Source organism: Hypanus sabinus, chromosome 12 (genome assembly GCF_030144855.1).
Source record: "Hypanus sabinus isolate sHypSab1 chromosome 12, sHypSab1.hap1, whole genome shotgun sequence".
Classification (NCBI taxonomy): Eukaryota; Metazoa; Chordata; class Chondrichthyes; order Myliobatiformes; family Dasyatidae; genus Hypanus; species Hypanus sabinus.
Window position 1 is genome coordinate 111,619,251 of NC_082717.1, and position 26,906 is coordinate 111,646,156.

The 26,906-nt window shown below is 44.0% G+C and overlaps 1 protein-coding gene across 1 annotated transcript in view; it reads left to right on the plus strand.

The window, feature by feature from the left end:
• The window catches only part of wdr27 (WD repeat domain 27), a 575,048-nt gene extending 562,609 nt beyond the window's left edge, over positions 1-12,439 (plus strand). The window contains exon 25 of the mRNA XM_059986746.1: positions 11,428-12,439. Within this exon, the coding sequence (XP_059842729.1) occupies positions 11,428-11,475 (48 nt within the window). The 3' untranslated portion in view covers positions 11,476-12,439. The remainder of the gene's footprint in view (positions 1-11,427) is intronic.
• The last annotated feature ends 14,467 nt before the right edge of the window (positions 12,440-26,906 follow it).

Below are 26,906 nucleotides of genomic sequence, written 5' to 3' on the forward strand. Positions count from 1 at the left end.
CTCCACCAACGCAATCTCTTCTCCCAGAATCTACACAGGACTCATCACAGTCCTCTTCCTCCTCAAATCAATCACCATCTCCCTGGTTTTGGCCACATTCAGGAGCAGGAGATTCCTCCCACACCACTCCACAAACCTGTCCACCAGTCCTCTGTACTCCGACTCCTGCCCATCTGATACACCCAACCACCACAGAGTCATCGGAGAACTTCTGCAAGTGGCAGGACTCAGAGGTGGACTGAACATCTGAGATGCACAGTGTGAACAGAAACGGAGACAGGACCGTCCCTTGTGGCAGCCCAGTGTCACTCTCCACCATCTCAGACAGAGAACTACCCAGCTGTACAAACTGGGGTCTATCTGTCAGGTAGACAGTAATCAGGAGATTGTGGATTTGTCTACACCCATCCTTTGCAGCTTCTCACTCAGAAGAAGTGTCTGGACTGTAGTGAAGGCACTAGAGTAATCAGAGATGTGATTCTCACGATGCCACCAGCATCATCCAGGCGGGAGTGAGCTCTCTGCAACAGGTAGGTGATGGCATCATCCTCTCCCACATGAGGTTGGTAGGCAAACTGTAGTGGGACCAATGAAGATCTCACTTGCAGTCCAAGGTAAGTCAGGACCATGCTCTCCAGCACCTTCATCACATGAGATGCGAGGACAATTGGTCTGTAGTCATTAAGTCCAGATGGAGCCGCCTTCTTGGGTACAGGTATCAAGCAGGAAGTCGTTCACAGCACTGATATCTTTTCCTGGCTCAGACTGAGGTTGTAAAGGTGCTGCAAAATGCCAGATGGCTGATTGGCACAGGCTAGGTAGCTGGAGAAAAGGTGGAGCTGAGCCCATGAACAGATGAGCCATGATCGTTTTGAATGGCAGAGCAGGCTCTATTTCTGATGTTATTGTATTCTTATGCCCTCGGTTTACAAGTACAAGGATCCCTGGATGTGACAGTATCAGAAATTAAGGTGGCGAAGAAAGCATATGGGATAGTTGACTGCATTAAAGAGGTATAGAATAAAGAGCAGAGCAACGATTATATAACTTTTAAAAATATTATATATATTATATAACTTTTAAAAATATTAAAAATATCCAGGTAATCCCTGGATACCACATGATTCACCTACTGTGTAAAAGAAGTTGCCCCTGACAATCCTAATGAACTTTTCCCCTCTCACCATCACACTCAGATTCAGATGTTTGTCACATGTACACTGAAACATTCATTGAAATACATCAGTTGTGTTAGCAACCAACACACCCAAGGATATGTTGTTCATTAACCTGAAATATATGCTCTCTAGTTCTTGATTCCACAACTCTGAGTAAATGAGAATGCATTCACCCTATCAATACCTCTCCATATGATCATGTCTCAGTCTCCTGTGCTCCAAGGAATGAAGTCCTTGTCTGTCCAACCTCAGATCCTGACAACATCATTGTAAGGTTGTTTTCAGGCTTTCCAGTTTAATAACGGTTTTTCTTAGAGCAAGATGACCACACAATATTCCGAATGTGGCCCCACCTGCATTACAAGCTCCCAATTTCTTTACTCAATGGGGTGACTGTATCTGATGAGGGCCAGTGTGCTAAAAGCCTTCTCCATCACCCTGTCCACCAGTGATACCACCTTCAGGGAGCCATGTTCCTGAACTCCAATGTCTCTGTCTTCATGGAAGTGCATCAGACTGGTACAAGGCAAGTGCTTGGTGTGGTTGAACGTACCAAGTTCAAAGTAAGTTTATTGTCAAAGTATGGATGAGTTACCATGTACTACTCATTTTCTTGTGGGTTTCACAGGGGAAAAGATACATAATAGAATTTTATGAAGAAGACTACAGATAAACAAAGGCTGACAAACAATCAAAGTTCAAAGCTAAGGTGCAAAAGAAGACAAACTGTGCAAATAAAAAAAGTAAAAACAATAGAATCATTTCATAGTTATGGTGAGTGAAGTTATCCACGTCGACTCAGGAGCCTGCTGGTTGAAGGGTAATAACTGTTTCTGAGCCTGGTGGTGTGGGACCTAGGACTCCTGTGTCTCCGTCCCGATGGTTGTGGTGAGAAGAAAGGGTGGCTGAGGGATAGGGATCTTTGATGCTGCTTTCCTGTGCCAACGCTCCATGTATATGTGTTCAATAGTCGAGAGCATTTTGCCTGTGATGGACTGTATCCACCACTTTCTATACCCTTTTTCATTCCTGGGCTTTGGAGGTTCCATACCAGGCCATGATGCAGCCAATTAGAATACTCTCCACTATGCATCTATAGAGGTTTGTCAAAGCTTATGTTTACATGCCAAATCTACGCAAACTCCTAAGAAAACTCCTTCCCTTTCCCTTTCTTCCATTGTCCACTGTCCTCTCCTATCAGATTCCTTCTTCTTCAGGCCCTTATTCCATCTATCACCTCCCAGCTTCTTAATTCATCTCCCCAACCCTACTTTGCCAATCATCTGGCATCACCTATCACATGCCAGCTTGTACTCCTTCCCTTCACCCCCCACCTTCTTATTATGGTTTCTGCCCCTTTTCCAGTACTGATGAAAGATCTCAGCCCAATATATCAACTGTTTATTCCCCTCCAAGATGCTGCCTGACTTGCTGAGTTCCTCCAGCATTTTGTCTGTGTTGCTCTGGATTTCCAGCAGTTACAGAATCTCTTGTGTAAAAGAGACACTATTGTACTTTCTTTGTGATGATACTTCAGTGGTGGTCCCAGGACAGATCCTCTGATATGTAAACAGCAATGAATTTAAAGCTGCTGACCCTAGAAAGGCCCTCCCAGCATTATGTACTGTAAGAAACTCTCAAGGAATGTATGCAAAAGAAGTTTGATGTGGTGCTGATGTGACAAAAATGGAATAATCTGACCCACACTGAAAATGATGACATTAATATTCTGCATTAAATACATCTTCAAATGTTATGAATAAGTTATTATTTTGACATTTAAACATAGTTTTCTGTTTGAACTTACTAGCAGAGCAGTGGCAGAATGAGCAGAGACATCATACACAGAGACCCAGATTAGTTTAAGGGGTCAGCGTTTGGCCTTTCTGAAACAATGGACAGTTGAGTTTGGGCGGGTCAGTTTGAAACTCATCCATCTACGAGGAGCAAAGCAGGAATTCTCCATCAGTAACCGAGAGTCTGATCGGATGTGAGAGGACATGAAGGTCATTCTGAATTGCATGTTATCTCTGGCCATTTTTGTACAATTCTTTTGCTGTCTCAGCAGTTCATGAACAACCCCTACTGTTAGAGCCAAGAAACAAAAATGCTCCAAATATGGTCCTTAAGGCTCAGTACAGTTTAACCCTTAAACTTCCTCAAGACTTGTTGCTCCCAGTGAAGTCTGTTGATCAACAGCTTGGATTTCATTGTTCAGTTAGTATTGAACTGCATACGTTTGTTTTTCATCTGGAGCTTCAGGGTCTCTTATACTAATGCAGGAATATCCATATAACAATCACAGCACGGAAACAGGCCATCTTGGCCCTCCTAGTCCGTGCCGAACCCTTAATCTCACCTAGTCCCACCTACCCGCACTCAGCCCATAACCCTCCACTCCTTTCCTGTCCATATACCTATCCAATTTTACCTTAAATGACACAACTGAACTGGCCTCTACTACTTCTACAGGAAGCTCATTCCACACAGCTATCACTCTTTGAGTAAAGAAATACCCCCTCGTGTTTCCCTTAAACTTCTGCCCCCTAACTCTCAAATCATGTCCTCTAGTTTGAATCTCCCCTACTCTCAATGGAAACAGCCTGTTCACGTCAACTCTATCTATCCCTCTCAAAATTTTAAATACCTCGATCAAATCCCCCCTCAACCTTCTACGCTCCAATGAATAGAGACCTAACTTGTTCAACCTTTTTCTGTAACTTAATTGCTGAAACCCAGGTAACATCCTAGTAAATCGTCTCTGCACTCTCTCTAATTTATTGATATCTTTCCTATAATTCGGTGACCAGAACTGCACACAATATTCCAAATTTGGCCTTACCAATGCCTTGTACAACTTTAGCATTACATCCCAACTTCTGTACTCAATGCTTTGATTTATAAAGGCCAGTGTTCCAAAAGCCCTCTTCACCACCCTATCTACATGAGACTCCACTTTCAGGGAACTATGCACTGTTATTCCTAGATCTCTCTGTTCCTCTGCATTCCTCAATGCCCTACCATTTACTCTGTATGTTCTATTTGGATTATTCCTGCCAAAATTCCCTCAGAAGGTTCCCAAGCTGAAGAAGTAGTCTTTGTACATTAAAGATTATAGAAATGTACAGCCAGAAAGAATGCAATTTGCACCAATCCTATGAATATGACCAATATTTCTATGAGGAAATAAGAAGAAATTTTCAAATGGAAGAAGGACACTAGAGGATTGGGAAGCTTTTAACAACTTGCAGAAGGAATATAAGAAGGTTATCAGGAAGGAAAAGATGAATTATGAAAGGAAGGTGGCAACTAAAATCAAAGAAGATATTAAAAACCTTTTTAAGTATATAAAGGGTAAAAGAGAGTTGAGGGTAGATGTAGGACCAATAGAAAATGAGGCTGGAAATATTGTAATGAGAGACCCAGAGATGACAGAGGAACTGAATGCGTATTTTGCATCAATCTTCACAGTAGAAGACAGCTGCAGTATACTGTGCATTCAGGAGTGTCAGGGAAGTGAAGTAAATGCAGTGACGTCTGAGAAGGTGCTCAGGAAGCATAATGGTCTGAGGATGGATAAGTCTCCTGGACCTGATGGAATGCACCCTCGGGTTCTGAAGGAAGTAGCTGCAAAGAATGTGGAGGCATTAACAAGAACCGATAGATTCTGCCATTGTACCAGATGCCTGGAAAATTGCAAACGTTACCGGCTGGTGGCATAGTGGCATCAGCGCTGGACTTCCCGGCGAGAGGTCCCTTGCACACTGTCCATCTGTGCCTGGGTTAAGTGTCGAGCTAGCAACTCGACCTCTTTAAAAAAAAAACCTGGAGAGGGATGGGCTCTGCCAGGTTTCTGATGCCCAAGACACACCGAACGATGAGCAATCAAAAAGATTGGTGCAAAAAGCTTGTCACAATGGTGCCCCGACGACTCCACCACAAGTTAAGTGTGCACACACACACACTCCTCTATTTAAGAAGGGTGGGAGGTGGCAGAAAGGAAACTATAGACCTCTTAGCCTGAGATCAGTGGTTGGGAAGTTGTTGGTATCGATTGTTAGGGATGAGATTATGGAGTACCTGGAGGCACATGACAAGATAGCCCAAAGCCAGCATGGTTTCCTGAAAGGAAAATCCTGCCTGACAAACCTACTACAATTTTTTGAGGAAATTACAAGCAGGGTAGACAAAGGAAATGCAGTAGATGTGGTGTACTTGGATTTTCAGAAAGCCTTTGACAAGGTGCCGCATATGAGGCTGTTTAGCAAGTTAAGAGCATGTGGAATTACAAGGAAGTTACTAGCATGGATGGAGCATTGGCTGGTCGGCAAAAAACAGAGAGTGGGAATAGAGAAAACCTATTCTGGCTGCCAGTTACCAATGGAGTTCCACAGAGGTCAGTGTTGGGACCGCTGCTTTTTACGATGTATGTCAATGATTTGGACTATGGGATTAATGAATTTGTGGCTAAATTTGCTGATGATACAAAGATAGGTGGAGGAGCGGGTAGTGTTGAGGAAACAGAGAGCCTACAGAGAGACTTAGATAGTTTAGGGGAATGGGCAAAGAAGTGGCAAATGAAAAGTGTATGGTAATGCACTTTGGTGGAAGAATTAAACAGGCAGACTATTACTTAGATGAGAGAATTCAAAATGCAGAGATGCAAAGTTGATTTGGGAGTCCTTGTGCCGGATGCCCTAAAGGTTAACCTCCAGGTTGAGTCGGTGGTGAAGAAGGCGAATGCAATGTTAACATTCATTTCTAGAGATACAGAATATAAGAGCAGGGGTGTGATGTTGAGGCTCTATAAGGCACTCGTGAGACCACGCTTGGAGAAGTGTGTGCAGTTTTGGGTTCCTTATTTTAGAAAAGATTCTCTGACATTGGAAAGGGTTCAGAGAAGATTCACGAGAATGATTCCAGGAATGAAAGGGTCACTGTATGAGGAACATTGGCGTTCTCCTGGAGTTCAGGAGAATGAGGGGGTGGGGATCTCTTTGAAGCATTCCGAATGTTAAAATGCCTGAACAGATTAGATATGGCAAAGTTATTTTCCACGATGGTGGAGTCTAAGACAAGAGGGCACAAATTCAGGATTGAAGGACGTCCATTTAGGACAGAGATGCGGAGAAATTACTTTAGTCAGAGAGTGGTATATCTGGAATTTGCTGCCACGAGCGACTGTGGAGGCCAAGTCATTGGGTGCTTCTAAGGCAGAGATAGATAGGTTTTTGATTAGCCAGGTCGTAAATTGGGGGACTGCTTCGTTGAACACCTCTGCCCCTTCCTCCACAATCCATGACCTCCTCTTGTACCACAATGAGGCCACTCTCAGGATGCAGCACCTTATATCCTTATATTCTGTCTGAATACCCTCCAACCTGATGGCATGAATATTGACTTCTCTGTCCAGTAAACAATTTGTCCACCCCCCACCATTCCTCTCTTTCTCACTCTGACCTTTCACTTATTCTCTCCTGCCTATTACTTCCTCTTGGGTGCCTTCCTCCTTCTCTTTCTCCTATGGCCCACTCTCCTCTCCTATCAGATTCCTTCTTCTCCAGCCTTTTACCTTTCCCACCCACCTGGCTTCACCAATCACTTTCTACCCCTCCTCCACTCTTTAATTCTACTGTTTCCCCCTTCCATTTCAGTTTAGAAAAAGGGTCTCAGCTTGAAGCATCAACTGTACTGTTTTCCATAGATGCTGTCTGACCTGCTGAGTTCCTCCGGCATTTTGTGTGTGTCGCTTTAGATTTTCAGAATCTGCAGACTTTCTCATGTTTGTGATTGTATACTACCTCGCAATTTTCCCCCTCTCTTTGCACTACTTATTTAATTTATTTTTATATATACTTCTTATTGTAATTTATAGTTTTATTATTATGTATTTCAATGTGCTGCAAAACAAATTTCACGACCTGCTGGTGATATTAAACTTGATTCTGATTTAATGTCTACATCAGCTACTGTTAATTCTTATGTTTCGTTCCAAGAGATATACTTCAAAAAGGCAGCATTGTCTTTGAAATGCAGGGGGTTCAAAGTATTCATTTGGAAAATCTTTGCCTCCTTTTAGTATGAGAAGAGGTGAAAGAGCTTCCATTTTACATAGTACCTCTCGTATCACATGAACACCACAACCAGTGAATTCTAATTGAAATGCAACCAGCAACAGTGCAGGATTCCACAAAATCAAATTGACATTATCTTCCCTTCCAAATCGTACTGTCTCCCAGCAACAATCAATCTGCTGCAGAAACACAGCGGGTTGAGCAGCATCTGTGAGGCAAAGGAATTGTCGATGTTTCGGTACGAAACCCTGCTTTAGATAGAGTGGATGTGGAGAGGATGTTTCCTAGGATGGGTGAGTGTATGACCAGAGAGCACAGCCTCAGAACAGAGCAATGTCCATCTACAACAGAGATGAATAGGAATTTCTTAAACCAGGTGAATCTGTGGAATTCATTCTGTCCTATGGCTGTGGAGGCCAAGTCATTGAATATATTTAAAGCAGAGGTTGATAGGTTTTGAGTTAGTCAGGGCTTTAAAGGTTTTGGGAGAAGGCAGGAGAATAGGATTGAGAGGGATAATAAATCAGCCATGATGGAATGGTGGAGCAGACTCAATGGGTTGAATGACCTCATTCTGCTTCTATGTCTTGTGGTCTTATGCTTGTCTGTTGCCCCAGCTTCCAAAATATGCAGTCTCTTGTGTCTGTATATATGTCCACAGGCTGTATGCTCAATTGTCCATAAAACCATAAGACATAGGATCAGAATTAGGCCATTCAGCCCATTGAGTCTGCTCTGCCATTCCAACATGGATGATCCCTTTCAATGCATCTATATCATCAATTTCAATAAAGTATAACCATATAACAATTACAGCACGGAAACAGGCCATCTCGGCCCTTCTAGTCTGTGCCAAACGCTTACTCTCATCTAATTCCACTGACCCACACTCAGCCCATAACCCTCCATTCCTTTCCTGTCCATATACCTATCCAATTTTGCTTTAAATGACAATACCAAACCTGCCTCTACCACTTCTACTGGAAGCTCATTCCACACAGCTACAACTCTCTGAGTAAAGAAATTCCCCCTCGTGTTACCCTTAAACTTTTGCCCCCTAACTCTCAACTCATGTCCTCTTGTTTGAATCTTCCCTACTCTCAATGGAAAAAGCCTATCCACATCAACTCAATCTATCCCCCTCATAATTTTAAATACCTCTATCGTCCCCCCTCAATCTTCTACGCTCCAAAAAATAAAGACCTAACTTGTTCAACCTTTCCCTGTAACTTAGGTGCTGAAACCCAAGTAACATTCTAGTAAATCTTCTCTGTACTCTCTCTATTTTGTTGACATCTTTCCTATAATTCAATGACCAGAACTGTACACAATACTCCAGATTCAGCCTTACTAATTAATGCCTTGTACAATTTTAACATTACATCCCAACTCCTATACTCAATGCTCTAATTTATAAAGGCCAGCATACCAAAAGCTTTCTTCACCACCCTATCCACATGAGATTCCACCTTCAAGGAACTATGCACCATTGTTCCTAGATCACTCTGTCCTATTGCATTCTTCAATGCCCTACCATTTACCATGTATGTCCTATTTGGATTATTCCTACCAAAATGTAGCACCTCACACTTATCAGCATTAAAATCCATCTGCCATCATTCAGCCTACTCTTCTAACTGGCCTAAATCTCTCTGCAAGCTTTGAAAAGCTACTTCATTATCCACAATGCCACCTACCTTAGTATCATCTGCATACTTACTAATCCAATTTACCACCCCATCATCCAGATTATCCACAAAATATTCAACCTTTCCCTATAACTCATTCTGGCAAAATCCTTGTAAATTTTCACTGCACTCTATCCATCTTATTGATCTTTCCTGTAGGTAGGTAACCAGAACTGGACACAATACTCCACATTAGATCTCACCAACATCTTATGCAACTTCAACATAACATCCCAACTCTTGTACTCAGTACTCTGATTTATGAAGGCCAATGTGCCAAAAGCTCTCTTTATGAACCTGACTACCTGCAATATCACTTGCGAAGAATCGTTGCTGGCATCTCTATTTCACTTTCTGTAAAGTCACTTCCATAGCAAAATTATTCTTCTACTGAAAGACTTCTTTTTAACCATATTATTTATTTCCATATATAGCAAAATATTTTTTAGTGGTTACTGTGCCCTGGAATAGTTGAAATTCTAAAAAAATGAATCACAGTTTCCCAACTTTCATTTCCTTTTTGGTGGCTCACCTCCCTCTGGATCAGAATTCTCGTAATTTGTAGACCTTTGCAGTGGAGGAGTGCTGTTGTGGGGATAGGCTAAATATAACCGTATCAGGCAGGAACTTGGAGCAAAGTTCAGGAGCCACTATTATTGGGCAAGTCCATATCTGACGTGGGGGCCATTTCAATGCCAGCTGGTCAAAATTCAGGGCCAACGTGTCCCTGTGAAAAAGAACGACAAGAAAGGCAAGGCATAGGACCCTTGGATTGTGGGAGATGTCGCAAATCTGGTCCAAAAGAGAAAGGAAGTATTTGTAAGGAAGATGAAATTGAACAAGCAATATATAAAAAAAAGCAGAAAAGAAAATAAGCAGAATCAGGAGAAAGAAAAGGGGCTATGAAATGATTAAATGCAGGATTAACGAAAACAAAAAGGCAACTGAGGGAAAGGTACGAGTACTTGAAGACAGAAAGGAATTTGTACTGGGAATCACGAGAAGTGGGGGAGCTACTAAACAAGTACTTTGCATCACTGTTCACCAAGGAAAAGGCGATAGAGGATTGTGAGATCAGTGATGGGTATGCTGATGTTCAAGGGCATGTTGCGATGAGGAGGAGGTGCTAAGTCTCTTGGTCTCTCAGTGGATAAGTGATGTCTCCAGTTCCTGATGAAATCCATGTCAGGTTGTTGAGAGAAGCAAGAGAGGAGATTGCTGGAGCAGAGATCTTTAGTCACAGGTGAGAACATAGAATCATAGATAAATACTATCCTGATACAGGCCTTTTGGCCCAAACAAGTCTATACTAATCTTGGTACCCACTATTAGCCCGCATTCAGCCAATATCCCTCTGAGTCCTGCCCTTCCATGTACCTGTCCAAGAACTTCTTCAATGACTCTATGGTTCCTGCCTAGATCACTCCTCTGCAGCTCATTCCATTTACTCACCACCCTCTGGATGAAGCAGATACCTCTCTGGGCCCCCTTAAATCTTTCCCCCCTTCCCCTAAATCTATGTCATATAGTTTGGATTCCCCTACCCGGGGGGAAAGACTGTTACCATTCCCCTTATCTGAGCCTCTCAGAACTTTGAACATTTCCACAAAGTTGACCCTCATTCTCCTGTGCTGGACTGTTCCATGCTCTTTATAACATTCACACAGCGTCCACTTGATTAGGTACAGGTGGACACCTGCTCATTAATGCACATATCTGATCAGCCAGTCACTGACAGCAGCTCAGACCATGCAGACATGGTCAGGAGGTTCAGTTGATGTTCAGACCAAAGATCAGAATGGGGAAAAAATGTGATCCGAGTGACTTTGACCATGGAATGACTGTTGGTGCCAGATGGGCTAGTTTGATTATCTCAGGAACTACTAATTTCCTGGGATTTTTACTCACAGCAGAATCTAGAGTTTACAGAGAATGGTGCAAGAAAATCATCCAGTGAGTGGCATTTTGGTGGGGAAAATGCTTCGTTAATGAGAGAGGTCAGAGGAAAATGGCCAGACTGGTTCAAGCTGACAGGAAAGCAACAGTAACTCAAATAAGCACATGTTACAACAGTGCAGAAGAGCATCTCTGAATGCACAGCACATCAAACCTTGAAGTGGATGGGCTACAGTAGCAGAAAGCCATGAACATGCATCCTGTGGCCACTTTGTTAGGTACAGAAGGTACCTAATAATGTGGCCTCTGTGTGTAGAAGACAGCCACTCAGCCTATCAAATCTAGTCTCGCCCACAGAGCAATCCATCCATCCTTTTGTTTCCCTGTAAGGTATTCATTCTCACGTATCAATCAATGCACCCTCAGTCATCTACATTGGTGACAATTCACATTACAAACCACCCCCCCAACCTGTCTCTGGGATCGGAGAAGAGACTGGAGCACACTGAAGTGTTTGCCTCCTTGCTTTTCAGGAGACAGTTAGCAGCTACAGAATAACCGGTCACTTTCCTTTTGTTTCTCATCCTACAGCTGACCACTGCGACCCTGGATGGCAAGCTCCAGCTCTTTGTACCGTAGTGGCAGACAGTCCTGAAGATGGGAACGACAGAGTGTGTTTTCACAAGGTTCAAGTTGTCTCATTAACCAAGAGTGGAAGGATTTCCCAAAGGGGGGGGGAGGTGGGAAGATGAAGGGATTTGCAGAGAAGAGGGGTGGTGTTGAAGCCAGATGTAAGTATCAACATCCAGGAAGGAATTAGCCTGAGTATTTAAAATGTGTTGTACATAAGACAATAACATTGGATCAAAATTATATCATTCAGCTCATCAAGGCTGCTCCACCATTCCATCATGGCTAATTTATTATTCCTTTTAGCCCCATTCTCCTGCCTTCTCCCTGTAACTCATAACACCTTGACTCATCAAGAACCCATCAGCCTCCATTTTAAATATACCCAATGACTTGCCACACTCTGACTAAAGAAATTACTCTTAATCTCTGTTCTAAAGGGATGTCCCTTTATTCTGAGGTTGTCCCCTATGGTCCTACACCCCCCCCCCCCCCCCGCCATACCATCTCCGTCCACTCTATCTAGTTATTCCAATATTCAATGAGTTTCATTTGATATCATTTGTAGAAGTTGTTCACACACTATGTTCTTAGTGGCTTGGGAACAAAGCAATCCTGGCAGGCGGACTGTTGGGGAGTTTAGCAATAGCAGGCTGTGGGTCAGTGACTCATCAGAGAAGATAAAAGAGATTTCTGTGTCAGGGGTTCCAGCTTGTGTTGAGCCATTGACTTGGAAGTGGAAAGGAACACGTCAGAACCATTTAAATTTACGTGTCCGAGAAATGAATGGCTTATCTGTGACTCTTTTGAATTGAAAACATTGTTAATTCTCTGGGCAGTTCTTAAGACCATGTTTAGGAATCCCGATATTCCCTTTGTTTAGAAAGCACTCTGTCAGCCCATTGAAAACTTCACTGAGTATTACGCATGATTAATATACCTACAAATCCTTTCATTAAATGATTGTTGTAAACCAATGACTCAGAATTATTTCCTTTACACTTACAAATTGAATCAAATATATCCTACTTTCACCATCTATTCCATTGTCAAAAATGGGCCTATGTTCAAAAACCAGTACAAATGTGCCCTTGAATTTTGGTCGATGTCACTGAACGTTCTTGGAAATTAGATTGTACACAGTCCTTGTTCATTTGAGAAAGATTATTTAGAACAAAAAGCCTATATCCAGTAAATGTGGAGGTCGACAGGGATGGTTGTGTTTTTGGAGCTCTTCACATTTTTTGAACAACAAGGGCACTATAAAAATGATGGGCCTTCTCTTGCAGGGTCATCAACATCCATTGCTTTCACCATGAGCATATTCTTGTAATCGATCTGCCATCTACCTCGGCCTCAATTCCTGTGCTCATTGATCATTGGTTTATTATTGTCACACTGAAATACAGTGAAAAGCTTTTGCTTGAATGCCATCCAGGCAGATCATTCTGTACATTGGTACAATCAGGTGGTCCAGAAGTGAAAACAATAACAGAAGACAGAACAGTTACAGAGAAGGTGCAGTGCAGGCAGACAATAAGGTGCAAGGGTTATAACGAGAAGAATCAGATTAGAATCAGGTAATTTCTCAATCCTCTGGGCTACTATTAATCCTTCGCAAATTCGTATGCACTACTTTTCAATTAGCTTTTTTAAAAAACCATAGATTGTACCTCTTTGTCATGGAATACCTCTGTAGAATTGGGATAACTTCCTGCTAAGTGTTATAGACCAGCTGTTTGAATATCTGCCACTATTCACCTACTAACTCTCTGAGCTCACTCTCCCAGTCCACCTTGGGCAACAGCAAAGTCATTGCATTATAAATTTTCATTATTTAAGATGAAGTTATTGGTTTTGGTCCTGTGGTTAGAGCCCTCAATCTTCATCTAGAATTCCGTCATACTATATCTAGGGGATCCTTTACCACATGATCTCTTATTCCTTGTTACTCACAACTAAATCTAAATTAGTCTGTTCCTGGGTAGGTTCCATAACATACCATTCCAAGAAATAATCTCCAGAAATACTTCTACCCTTTGAGTTTGGTTCATCTGATTTGTAGATTACTATTCCCTAACAATTATAGTTCCTTTTGAAGTTCAAAGTAAATTCATTATCGAAGTACATAAATGTCACCATGTACAACTTTGTGATTCATTTTACTGTGGGTATACTCTGCAAATCTATAGAACAGTAACTATAACAGAATCAATGAAAGATCATCTGGAGTCCTTAAGGACGGTTGTGGGAACATCTCAATGGATGGGCAAGTGAGTGTAGTCATCCCCATTTATTCAAGAGCCTGATGGTTGAGGGGTAGCAACTGTTTCTGAACCTAGTGGTGTGAGTCCTGCAGCACCTGTACCTTCTACCTGATGGCAACAGCAAGAAAGGAGCATGGCCTGGGTGGTGGGGAATCTCTGACAATGGATGCTGCTTTCCTGTGACAGAATTTCATGTAGGTATGCTCAAAGGTTGGGAGGGCTTTACCCATGATGTACCGGGCCAGATTAATTTCCCTTTGTAGGATTTTCCATTCAAAGGCATTGTTAATTCCATACCAGGCCTTGATGCAGCCAGTCAATACACTCAAGCCTGCCCTAGAGGTTTCACCATTTATTCGCCTAATCCAGAGGTTGTGTTTTGGGGATGTATCGGCTGCTTCTGTCCGACTGTTCGCAGTTTCCACTCAAAGTGGTTCTACATTACTGGTTACTACAGCACAGTGACATTCTGGTTCCTGACTTGGTTAGCAATACTACCTTTCTTCCCATTTTGGTCAGTTTTTTTGGAATAATGTATGACCAGAAACACTGAGTACCCAGTCCAGGTCACAGAACATAGAACATTACATTACAGGCCCTTCAGCCCACAATGTTATGCAGACCTGTACAAACCTGGTCCAAAATGAACTTAATCCATCCCTCCTAAACAGCCCATCACCTTCCCCCGGTGCCCCTCTTCCCTTTCTTTCATGGCCCATTCTCCTCTCCTGTCAAATTCCTTCCGCTTCAGCCCTTTACCTCTTCCACCCATCGCTTCCCTACTTCTAACTTCACGCTCCCTCACTCCACCCCCAATCCTCACCCTCACCTGGTCTTACCTACCACCTACCAACTTATATTCAACCCTCCCCCACCTTCTTATTCTGCCTTCTGTCCCCTTCCTTCCCAGTCCTGAAGAAGGCTCTTGGTCTGAAATGCCAACTGTTCATTTCCTTCCATAGCTGCTGCCTGATCTTATGTGTTGCTCCGAGATTCCCAGCATCTGCAGAATCTCCTGTGTCCACGACCTTCCATTTTTCTTTCATCCATGTACCTGCCTAAGAGTTAAATATCCCTGATGTATCAGCCTCTGCCTCCACTCCATCATACTCATATATCAAAGTTCAAAGTGCACTTATTATCAAAGTACATTTGTCAACATATACTACCTAGAGAATAATTTTCCTGCAGGCATTCACAGTAGAACAAAGAAATACAATAGAATCAACCACTAGATGGCGCCAGTGAACAATGCGACCAAGGGTGACATTCTTCAGACGGTTCATGAAACTACTTATTTCATTTCTTTTACATCTTCTTCTTTCAGATATAGTTCTGCTACTGTTGGAGCCTGTAATCTATATTTTGGTGGTGTGTTTTCAGGCTGATTGAGCAATCTAGTACTTTGCTGTCACCAAGAGGGTTTTGTGACATTTTGAAGTATGTGCCCTCGAGGTCAAGAATCTTGTAGACAGGGAATCATCAAACTCACTCCTCCTGCCCTCATGTAACTCATAATCTGCTGACAACTCACTGACCCCGGGGAGAGCCGTCAGTCTTTGTCAATGCTGGACAGACGGCTGACATCTAGCTGGACATGCTGACTCAACTTGTGGATTTCCTTCATTGAAATCGCTGCCATTCGCTGCCATTCAGGGGCAGGGTAGAGAATCTAGCCTGTCCTCTAATTCATGTAATTCCCTCACATGCCTGTCCCTAAAACCTTAACCTGACTCCGAACTCCCCTCTGTGACCTAAAATCCATCCCCTTGAACCCAAAAAATATCAGTTAAACCAACTAAATAACGAAACCTGATCCGCAGATTCTGGTGGGGAAATTTATTCAACAGTGGTGGAAAATGGAGAAAATAGTCTCCTGTTTGTGAAGGCTTTGTGGTTTGCTTTCATATTTTTTTCTAAGCTTCTCATAGCCCCTCAGTAGAATTTCCTTCTTGGTCTCACCTTGTCCTGAGTTCTCTTATCCAGGGTCATTAAGCTATAAGACCATAAGATATAGGAGCAGAATTAGGCCACTTGGCCCATCAATACCGTTCCGCCATTTCATCACGGCTGATACAATTTTCCTCTCAGCCCCAATCTCCTGCCTTCTGCCCATATCCCTTCCTGACCTGACCAATCAAGAATCTATCAACCGCAGCCTTAAATATACATGAAGACTTGGCCTCCACGGCTGCTTGTGGTAAAGAATTCCACAGATTCACCACCCTCTGGCTAAAGAAATTTCTCCTCATCTCTGTTCTAAAAGGAGGTCCCTCTATTTAGAGGCTGTGTCCTCGGGACTTAGACTCTCCCACCATAGGAAACATCCTCTCCACACCCACTTCATTAAGGCCTTTCACCAGCTGCTAGGTTTCAATGAGGTCACCCCTCATTCTTCTGAATTCCAGTGAATACAGGCCCAGAGCCATCAAATGCTCTTTATATAACAAGCTGTTCAATCCTAGAATCATTTTCATGAACCTTCTTTGGATCCCCTTCTGTTTCCACACATCCTTTCTAAGATAAGCCCTTGTTCAGCATCATTCAACGTCTGCAGTGCTATGCTGCAGATGTTCTACACTCAGTGGTGGCCAGCATTCTGCCCTATGCTGTAGTCGCCGGGGCGGCAGGGTGAGAGCAGCTCACGCCAAGCAGATCGATAAGCTGGTCAGGAAGGCTGGTTCTCTTCTGGCGGTGGAACTGGATTCCCTGGTGGTGGGGTCTGAGAGGACAATGCTGCAGAAGCTACGGAGCATTATGGACCATCCCTCTCACCCCCTCCATGACGTACTGGACAGACAGAGAAGCACCTCTAGTAACAGACTGATTGCACCGAGGAGCCCCACTGAACACCATGGGAGTTCCTTTCTCCCCGCGTCTATACGACTCTACAACTCCTTACGTATATATGGTTTCATTACACATCTGTATTTTTGCACTATTTTTCATGCACATTTTGTTTTTTCTCGTATCTCATGCTTACATTTTGTATTTTAAAGTTTATATTTCTGACTGAACAAAAGTAAAGTTTTATCTTCTTTCTGTTTAACCTTGTCAAGTTTATTTTGACTGGCATGTGTTTTCAGACTACTGTGACCACTTAAAGCAGATTCCTAATTAGCACTTGTCGCAGGGTCCAAGTGTGTTTCAAGAAGGATACAGATTGTGGCGTCACTCAGTCAAGCACCATTGTCCTGTTAAGTTCCTATGAATAAGCTCTTGTTTCTGTCTCAGCATGTGAGTCTGTTGTTCCTCGTCACCTGGGTTCAGCCCTTTCTTGTCTATCACTGATACACCTAGGTATCCTCTTTTGTTGCACTTTTTTCCCACCAGGTAGAAGGTACAGGAGCCTTAGGACTCGTGCCTCCAGATTCAAGAACAGTTGCTACCCCTCAGCCATCGGGCTCCTGAACTAAAGGAGGGTAGCTACACTCATTCTACTTCTAGTGTTCCCACAACCGATGCTCTTACTTTAAGGACTCCTTATCTCGTTATTTATTGCTATTCATTTATATTTGCGTTTACACAGTTTGTAGTTCATTGATCCTGTTTAACAGTAACTGTGTTCTATAGATTTGCTAGGTATGCCTGCACTGATAATAAATTTCACTTTGACTTTGACTTTGTCAGTGATGTCTATAAAATGAACCGCAACAAGTGGATCCAGCCCTGTTTCACTCATACGATCTTCTCAGCCTGGAAAAGGTGTGCTTAACCCTCGCACCCAGGCAGGCAACACAGCCTTCGGGACTCCCTGTCTTTGCCGTCGTAACCACTATGACAGCTTGATTTATTGTTTCCTCCTTTACTTGAATGGCTTTTGTGCCACAGCTCGCAGTTCCTCCCTCCTCTCCCCTCCACCCTCCTCTCCCCACCCTCTTTGTGTTGGGACATGATAAGAGCTGAGATTACTCTGTATTTCAATCACACCGGTGCAGTAAGCCACTGAATTTATTGCTCAAATCAAGGCATGACGTCAGTATGGCCACACAGACTGAGCTCTGAAGCTCTTTTTCAAGAAGCGAGTAATCGTCGAGTACTACAGTGCAGAAACGAGCCCTTTGACCCATCTGGTCCATGCTGAGCTGATCTTCCGTGTAGTCACATCTACCTGCCCTTGCACCATGACCCCACCATGGATGTACTTACCCAAACTTTTCTTAAATTTTACAATTGAACCTGCATTTACTGCTTTTTCTGGCAGCTCGTTCCACTTTCTCTTCACCGTCTGAGTGAAGAAGTTCTCCCTCAGAATCCCCTTAAGTATTTCATCATTCATCCTAAACTTCTGGCCTCTTGCCCTAGTCTCACCCAACCTGGGGAGAAAATCCTGCTTGCATTTACACTATCTATACCCTTCATAATTTTGTATATCTCTACAACATCTATCCCTGCATTCTCCTGCACACCAGGTTAAAGATGATCTTTTACTACTTCTGTGGGCATGCTTCCAGTGCCCACAATTTACTAATCCTAACCAGTGTGTTTTTGGAATGTGGTAGGAAACCCACACAGACACGGGAAGAACATACAGACTCCTACAGAGAGCAGCAGGAGCCTAATCCCGATCAGTGTACACTGGCACTGTAAAACATGGCGGTAACCACTTTGCCTTCAGGCAAAGTCCTAACCTCTTCAGACTTTCCCTATAACCTGAAGGCCCTGCAGCATCCTTGTCAGTTTTCTTTGCACTCTTTCAATTTTATTGGTATTAATAAATAGAGATCTGGAAACCTCCCAATGTCCCGGGGCAAACGAGTGAAGGATATAAAAGCAAGAGGAGGCCATTCGGCCCCTTGTGCCTGCTCAATCATTCTATAACATCATTACCGAACGTTCATTCATTGTTCCTCAAAGTCCCTCGATTCCCATTATTACAAAGACCTGTCAATCTTGGTCTTGAATAAAACCAGAATCCAGGGTAGGAGCATTCTCTACCTGATGAGTTTCTGAAATTCCCATTGATTTCTCTGTTGAGCGGCCAGCCAGTTGTTTTCAGGCCCTGACCCTTGGTTCTAGATGCCCCACTGAAAGGAAATGTCATCCCTGCATCTACCCTGTAGGTCCTGGATGAGTTTTGCATGCTAAAATGAGATCACTTACAATCTCTCTAAATTTACTGTCTCCTGATAGAACAACCCCCAAAGTCCCAAGAATCAATCTGGTGATCCATTCCATGTTGTTAACACATCCTTACTGAGGTAGGGCGACTGGATCTGCGCTGTATTCCAGATGCTGTCCCATCAGAGCCCTACATAATTGCAGTAACGTCTTGTACTCAAACCCTCTTCCCATAAGAACCGATATCATGTTTGCCTTCCTGGATTGCTTACTGTCACCTGTAAGTTACCTTTCAGTGACTCATTCAGAAGATCACCCTGGTCTCTTTGAAAATCACACCTTTCAATCTTTCAACATTTCACTAAAACACCATATTTCTTTTCTAAACCAAAGTAGATGATCTCAGAGTTTTCCACATTATGTTCCATCTGTCTTAGTACTTAGACTCTCCGTTTCCCCAAATATGTTCTGCATTCTCCTCACAGCCCACATTACCACCCAGCTTTGTACCAGATGCAGACTTGAATTTGTTAAACTTAGTGCCCTTGACAAAGTTATTGAAATAGAATGAAAACTGGTGGACCCCCAGCACTGATCCCTGCCACACCCAGTCACTGGTTTCCAATTACAATATGGTTATTTATTCTATGCCTTGATTTTCTGTTCATAAACCATTTCTCATTCTGTATTGTGTGTGCAGTCTAACTTTGTTAAAAAAAACTTCTCAAGGGGCATCTGCCACTTCTCAGCCCAGTTTTGCATCCTGTCGATGTCCCGCTGTAATCTCTGACAGCCCTCTGACCTTTATGTCATCAGCAAACTTACTAACCCATCCTTCCACTTCCTCATCCAGGTCATTTATAAAAATCACTAAGATTTAACTTTCTTCTTTTCCTCTTGACAGAAGCTTTTGCACATCGTTGTATCACTGCCCGATGAGTGCCTTACTCTTTCTTTGCTGAGTCGTGAAGCCTGTTGCTCCTCTTGGCAGCATTACAAGCCTTTTATTTTTTTTAGAGATGGCGCACAGAACAGCCCCTGACAGCCCACCAAGCGACTCACTGATTTAACACCAGTCTAATCACAGGACAATGAACCTACTATCTGGTACACCTTTGGACTGTGGGAGGAAAGCAGAGCACCCGCTCTCCTGCACGCTGCTGTCGTGACGCATGGTGACTGCCACCTCTGAACCAGTTTGGCTACTTTTCTCTAATCTCAATAACAAGGGACTTTCTTCCACCAGAACTGCTGCTCGCTGGATGTTTGTTGGTTTTAACACCATTCTCTGTAAACTCTGGTGATTGTTTTGAGAAATTCAGACCACCTCTCTGGCACCAATAATCATTAAATGGTCAAAGTCACCCTGTCACAATGTGGAGGGGCAGGGGTGCTGGGGGAGAACCCAAATGCAGGACACAAACATGTTTTATAAGGTTAACTAAATAGAGTTTATTACTCTTTGCAAGGAGAACCGTGATGCAAGGATAGTACAGAGAAATCAAGGAGAGCAAAGAGGAAGCGGGAATAGGCACAATGAATGAGGACTCAGGCCTAGGACTAGGCTGGGACTCAGGGTCTGGGGGCTAGGACTTGGAGATCGGGGATCAGAGCCAGGACTTGGATACTTAGAACACCAGAGCCGAGGGAGAGACAGGAACATGGAACACCGAGCCGGGACCCCTCCTTGGGTACGGGACGAAGGGCCAGGACTCATTACACATAACAAACAGCTGGGACACCTCCTTGGATACAGGACATAGGGACGGGGCTTTACATAGAGTCAGGACCCCTCCTTGGGGACAGGACATAGGGACGGGGCTTTACATAGAGTCAGGACCCCTCCTTGGGGACAGGACGTAGGGCCGGGGCTTTACACAGAGTCAGGACCCCTCCTTGGGGACAGGATGTAGGGCCGGGGCTTTACACAGAGTCAGGACCCCTCCTTGGATACAGGACATAGGGCTGGGGCTTTACACAGAGTCAGGACCCCTCCTTGGGGACAGGACATAGGGCCGGGGCTTTACATAGAGTCAGGACCCCTCCTTGGGGACAGGACATAGGGCCGGGGCTTTACATAGAGTCAGGACCCCTCCTTGGGGACAGGACGTAGGGCCGGGATTTACACAGAGTCAGGACCCCTCCTTGGGGACAGGACGTAGGGCCGGGATTTACACAGAGTCAGGACCCCTCCTTGGGGACAGGACGTAGGGCCGGGGCTTTACACAGAGTCAGGACCCCTCCTTGGGGACAGGACATAGGGCCGGGGCTTTACACAGAGTCAGGAGCCCTCCTTGGGGACAGGATGTAGGGCCGGGGCTTTACACAGAGTCAGGTCCCCTCCTTGGGGACAGGACGTAGGGCCGGGGCTTTACACAGAGTCAGGAGCCCTCCTTGGGGACAGGATGTAGGCCGGGGCTTTACACAGAGTCAGGACCCCTCCTTGGGGACAGGACGTAGGGCCGGGGGTTTACACAGAGTCAGGACCCCCCTCCTTGGGGACAGGACGTAGGGCCGGGGCTTTACACAGAGTCAGGACCCCTCCTTGGGGACAGGACGTAGGGCCGGGGCTTTACACAGAGTCAGGACCCCTCCTTGGGGACAGGACGTAGGGCCGGGGCTTTACACAGAGTCAGGACCCCTCCTTGGGGACAGCAGGTAGGGCCGGGGCTTTACACAGAGTCAGGACTCCTCCTTGGGGACAGGACATAGGGCCGGGGCTTTACACAGAGTCAGGACCCCTCCTTGGGGACAGGACGTAGGGCCGGGGCTTTACACAGTGTCAGGACCCCTCCTTGGGGACAGGACGTAGGGCCGGGGCTTTACACAGAGTCAGGACCCCTCCTTGGGGACAGGATGTAGGGCCGGGATTTACACAGAGTCAGGACCCCTCCTTGGGGACAGGACATAGGGCCGGGGCTTTACACAGAGTCAGGAGCCCTCCTTGGGGACAGGATGTAGGGCCGGGGCTTTACACAGAGTCAGGTCCCCTCCTTGGGGACAGGACGTAGGGCCGGGGCTTTACACAGAGTCAGGAGCCCTCCTTGGGGACAGGATGTAGGCCGGGGCTTTACACAGAGTCAGGACCCCTCCTTGGGGACAGGACGTAGGGCCGGGGGTTTACACAGAGTCAGGACCCCCCTCCTTGGGGACAGGACGTAGGGCCGGGGCTTTACACAGAGTCAGGACCCCTCCTTGGGGACAGGACGTAGGGCCGGGGCTTTACACAGAGTCAGGACCCCTCCTTGGGGACAGGACGTAGGGCCGGGGCTTTACACAGAGTCAGGACCCCTCCTTGGGGACAGCAGGTAGGGCCGGGGCTTTACACAGAGTCAGGACTCCTCCTTGGGGACAGGACATAGGGCCGGGGCTTTACACAGAGTCAGGACCCCTCCTTGGGGACAGGACGTAGGGCCGGGGCTTTACACAGAGTCAGGACCCCTCCTTGGGGACAGGATGTAGGGCCGGGATTTACACAGAGTCAGGACCCCTCCTTGGGGACAGGACATAGGGCCGGGGCTTTACACAGAGTCAGGACCCCTCCTTGGGGACAGGACATAGGGCCGGGACTCATACACGGAACACAACAACAGTCCATTTGAGTAGTGGTGAATGGCCCGCCTACTGAGCTGGATACATGAACTATTCATGGAGTTGACAGCTTTGATCACACCAGCTTGTTGCAGGCAATCTAGCTCTTACTCCATGACTGGTAAGGCTGTGTACTGCACTACTCTCTTGGGACAGAAGACAGACTTTGCATCTGGATGGAGATGGGAGTTCTGCTTGCAGTTTGGTGCAGCATCCTAAAGCTTCTTGAAACCTTGGCGATTAGTGTGGTTGCAGTTGTTGTATGTTCTCACATACTGATGGTGGGATGGTGTTGACTGATATAATTTGAATGGCCAATGTCTTCATACAGACTTCATCCAGAGGGATGCTCCAGAGATCAAGCATGTCAAAGCCAAGGACATACAGATCTGGCTGGTCTGTTAGGTAACACACACCATTGACTTGGTTACCATTCAGCTTCACTGTGCAGTGCAGTTTGCCAGTCAGCTGGAGTGTACCACTCAATGCACTGAAGATGGAACGAATGAGTTGGTTTGACTGGTTCTACCACGTGCATTTGGAAATAACGGTGATGTCCGATGCCATGTCAAGCTGTAGCTTGGCCAAATGATTGTTGATCAATAAATTGACATACTGTCCCTGGGCAGGAGTTGGGTGCAGCGAGGTCCGTTTTGAATGTGACCATTCAATTCCTTGTGGATTTTGAACGCTTCTTGTCCTTGTGTTCCACTGGCCTTGAACGCAGTGAAGGACAGCCAAAGCCTTTTTTTTGTGTGTGACCATGCAATGGCGTTTGTTGCAAATATATTTCTCGTATTGGCAGTTTCTTGCATAATGCCATGCACCTCAGATCCAACTGGCCACTTGGAGACGTGCTGCGTGACAATATCTAGGCTGTTGGACACTGCAGTGACCTTGGTCTGTTCGACAAAGTTTGAACTGTGTTTTAGGTCGATCAAAAGGTGACATTCTTGAGTGACAACTTGTAGAGTCATTTCAGGGTCTTGCTCCAGTTTGGCCAGGATCCATATTCGAATATCTGAATTGCTAGGTGTCTGAAATCGGCAAATAAGAATCAGACATTGAACAACGTTTCAGTCATGTTACCCAGCTTGAACTTTTCACATTCACCATTGACGATAAAGACATTAATGTCTTATTAAATAAGTTTTAAGCAATAATAGTGAACATTGAGGAGAGATGACTGCTCTTCAGATATGCTTGTTAGCTGTTGGACAGTTTCAAAAAATAATAAGGCCTGTGGATTCTTAAGGAAGAACAAATTTGAAATAGCGTGCATGTTCAGCAGTATGCAATTGTCGGAGCAAAGTACCTGTTTACCAGGAGTCATCTTTTCAGGAAAACGCAACCCGGAATACAACTTTGTAGCATTGAACCATGATTCAAATGTAACTCCTGAAGTAGATTTGAACCGGAAGTCGGAAATGGACACAACAACTGACTCACAAGTTCTTTTCAGTGTTTGACACCTATGTCGTTGGACTCACTGATAACATGCTGGTTAATGTTTTGATTAAGTTCAGCTGTACAGCTTCAAATTGAGTTTGCTCCTGTTGCAGAATTGTGCAGAAGTTTCTGCTGAAATTGCCATGTTGGCATTAAACAGCACCTTGTTGTCAGTTTGTTGTGTTCACTCACCTATAACTACTGCTGAAATACAAAGCCAGACAACAGAGCAAGCTGGAATATGAAATAACCCTTTATTCAGTAAAACTACACCACTCTCAAAATGCAATTCAAATTCATACTCTGCAGTACAACTATTTAAATAGTTAACCCCAGAACTATTGAGTCCTTGATTTGGGACAATAACTAATCAGAGAAATTCATCCTGGGATCGGTCACAACTGACCACCAGGTGCCGATTGTTTGTGCCCGACCCATCATCAACCATCCTCCATGAACTTCATGTAGGGGTCTAATGGGTCAGGACATTCCTGCAGACCATCTGATTCAGTGGACTTCTGAGAAATCCCTAACTGATACCTTGAAATGCAACTTGAAAGACATTTGTTCACATCTACTTTGCTTCTTCCTGCTTAAGGACAACAGCTGATTATGCAGGTTATACCCATAAAGATATCTTAGGGAAGGATAAAGCTGGATAGCTTCATCCACTTGATTGAAGAGAATATATTAAACCTGGGCTTGCGTAATGCTGAAAATGAGATGTCAAGACGGGAAAGATTGCTGTGCAGAATGTTAATGTAAAGACAAAAAAAAGAGAAACATACATACACTTGCCCTGCTGCCTAACATTATGTATAAAAAGTTAGGTGACAGGGCAATTCTCTTCTCATATATGAAGATAAATTAATTAAAATAAAGAAAGCGCACCACCTAGAAAACTCACTTAAAGTGCCCATTTCTGGGGACAAATGATTGCTAAAGTAGTGATAATTTAAGGCCAAGTCCTCAGGTATTACTAATATAGTATAACCACTAATATATTCTTAATCAAAATATGCCACCAAGCAGTTGCAACCAAAACCAGAAATATGGGGATGGAAGGGAGGAGAAAGCAAGTCAAGAAAAGTCCTCGGTAAGGTTGAGCAATGGGTTCACGGTCTATTTCTTGATTTTAAGTGCCAGCTGCTAGGCAAAGAGGCTCTATAGATTAGATACTGTACGCTGAAAGAATCTACCAGAGATATATCTATGAATGAGCTTTTTATGAATCAACAGTGGTGCTCAATTGAGAAAATACTCAAGGAACCTCCCAATGTTTATCTTTTCAGAATGACGCAAACAAAACACAAACTCATCATTCCACATATACTACTTAGCAACTCAAAGTTGGACAATGAAATTTCTTATTTCTCCGAGTTCTCTTTGGACCACGTGGACTATAGTAGTTCAAGAATCCTCATCTAATAAAGCATAACAGACTCTGTTTCGCTGAGGAACATTCATATCCTGATATTGTGCAGGAAAAGCATTTTACAGAGAAATAGAAATTTCTACAGAGTAGCAAAACATGGTTAAATGCTAGGTTGTATGCCTGAACTTGTCTCGGGGAGATAGTGCGTTGTGTCAAGGACATCCCATGAAGCTCACTGAAAAGATCATCAAAGACCTTGCTAATAGGCGGCATTAGCAAGGAGCTAGTATGTACTGTTCTTTCCAAGGTGCCTTGGATACAATCAAAATGATTGCTAGGTTACTTCAGAAATAGGCTGTTACAAAATCATGTTGACTTTTGAGCCAGATAGGATCAAATGAAAAGACAAAATTGTAAAAAATACAACAAAGAAATTAATCTTAGTATTTCATAAAGTTTAACTGATAATTTAAAGTATCTGGAAGTAAAAATAATTATCTTACAATTCTTAACCTGCCACAGTGCAATCTGAATTTGTATTCTTTAGATTATTGATCCCATGTACTAGGTTTATTGGTTCAATCATACACTGAGTGGCCACTTTATTAGGTACAGGAGTGGACCCCATTATGATGATCACTGTCACTTCAAGGTTCGACATATTGTGCATTCAGAGATGCTCTTCTGCAAACCACTGTTGTAACACATACTGCCATCTTCCTGTCAGCTTGACCCAGGCTGGCCATTCTCCTCTGTTCTCTCTCATTAATAAGGTGTTTTGGCCCACAGATGATTTTTTTTTGTTTTTTGCTCCAATCTCTGTAAACTCTCAAGACACTTGTGTATGAAAATTCCAGGAGATTGATAGTTTCTGATCCAGCACATCTGGCACTAAAATTATTCCATAGTCAAAGTCACTTAGATCACATTTCTTCCCTATTCTTATGTTTGGTTTGAACAATAACTGAACCCCTGAACCTTGTCCACATGCTTTCACTCAATGTGTTGCTGTTACATGATTGGCTGATAATATATTTGCATCAATGAGCCTCATCCTATTAGGAGTATCCTTACAGGTGTGCCTTATAAAGTGACCACTGAGTGTATAATCACATTACAACAGCACATCTTTATTCAAATGAATGGCAGCAGAAGTTATTCATTTACTCTAGCATCTAAAGTGTTCAGAAAGTTTCTCTTTCTTACCATGCCAAAGCACTCAGCTGAAGACTGTCGTGCTCTGAAGTTGACGCTCTGGGTTTAAAGAATACTGCAAGCAGAGGAGGTGAAAGCATCTAGCTTCACCATGAGTAGTTCAACAGTTCCACTGTTGTCACCTGGGCATCAATTAAAAAAGCTCTGGCACTAAGCTTTGTGTACTTGCTGGGTATAGATGAAGATATCACATCAATATGTAGGCAGTGTGCTTATTGTTTGTTCTATGGCAGCAAGGAATCCAGTAGAGCCGATGTACAGCCATGGCTTCAGACTACTTGATCTTGGAGTTGAAAATATATTGACTTTCTTGGCCCAATCAATGGATATACTACCTCGTCCTGGTTGACGCATATTCCAAATGGCCAGAAATGATAGAGGTTACCATTCAAAAGCTGCAGTAGGTCTTTAGTTACTTTGGAATTCCGGAAACACTTGTCTCTGACAACAGCATTCAATTCAATTTGCTGCATTCTGCCAGA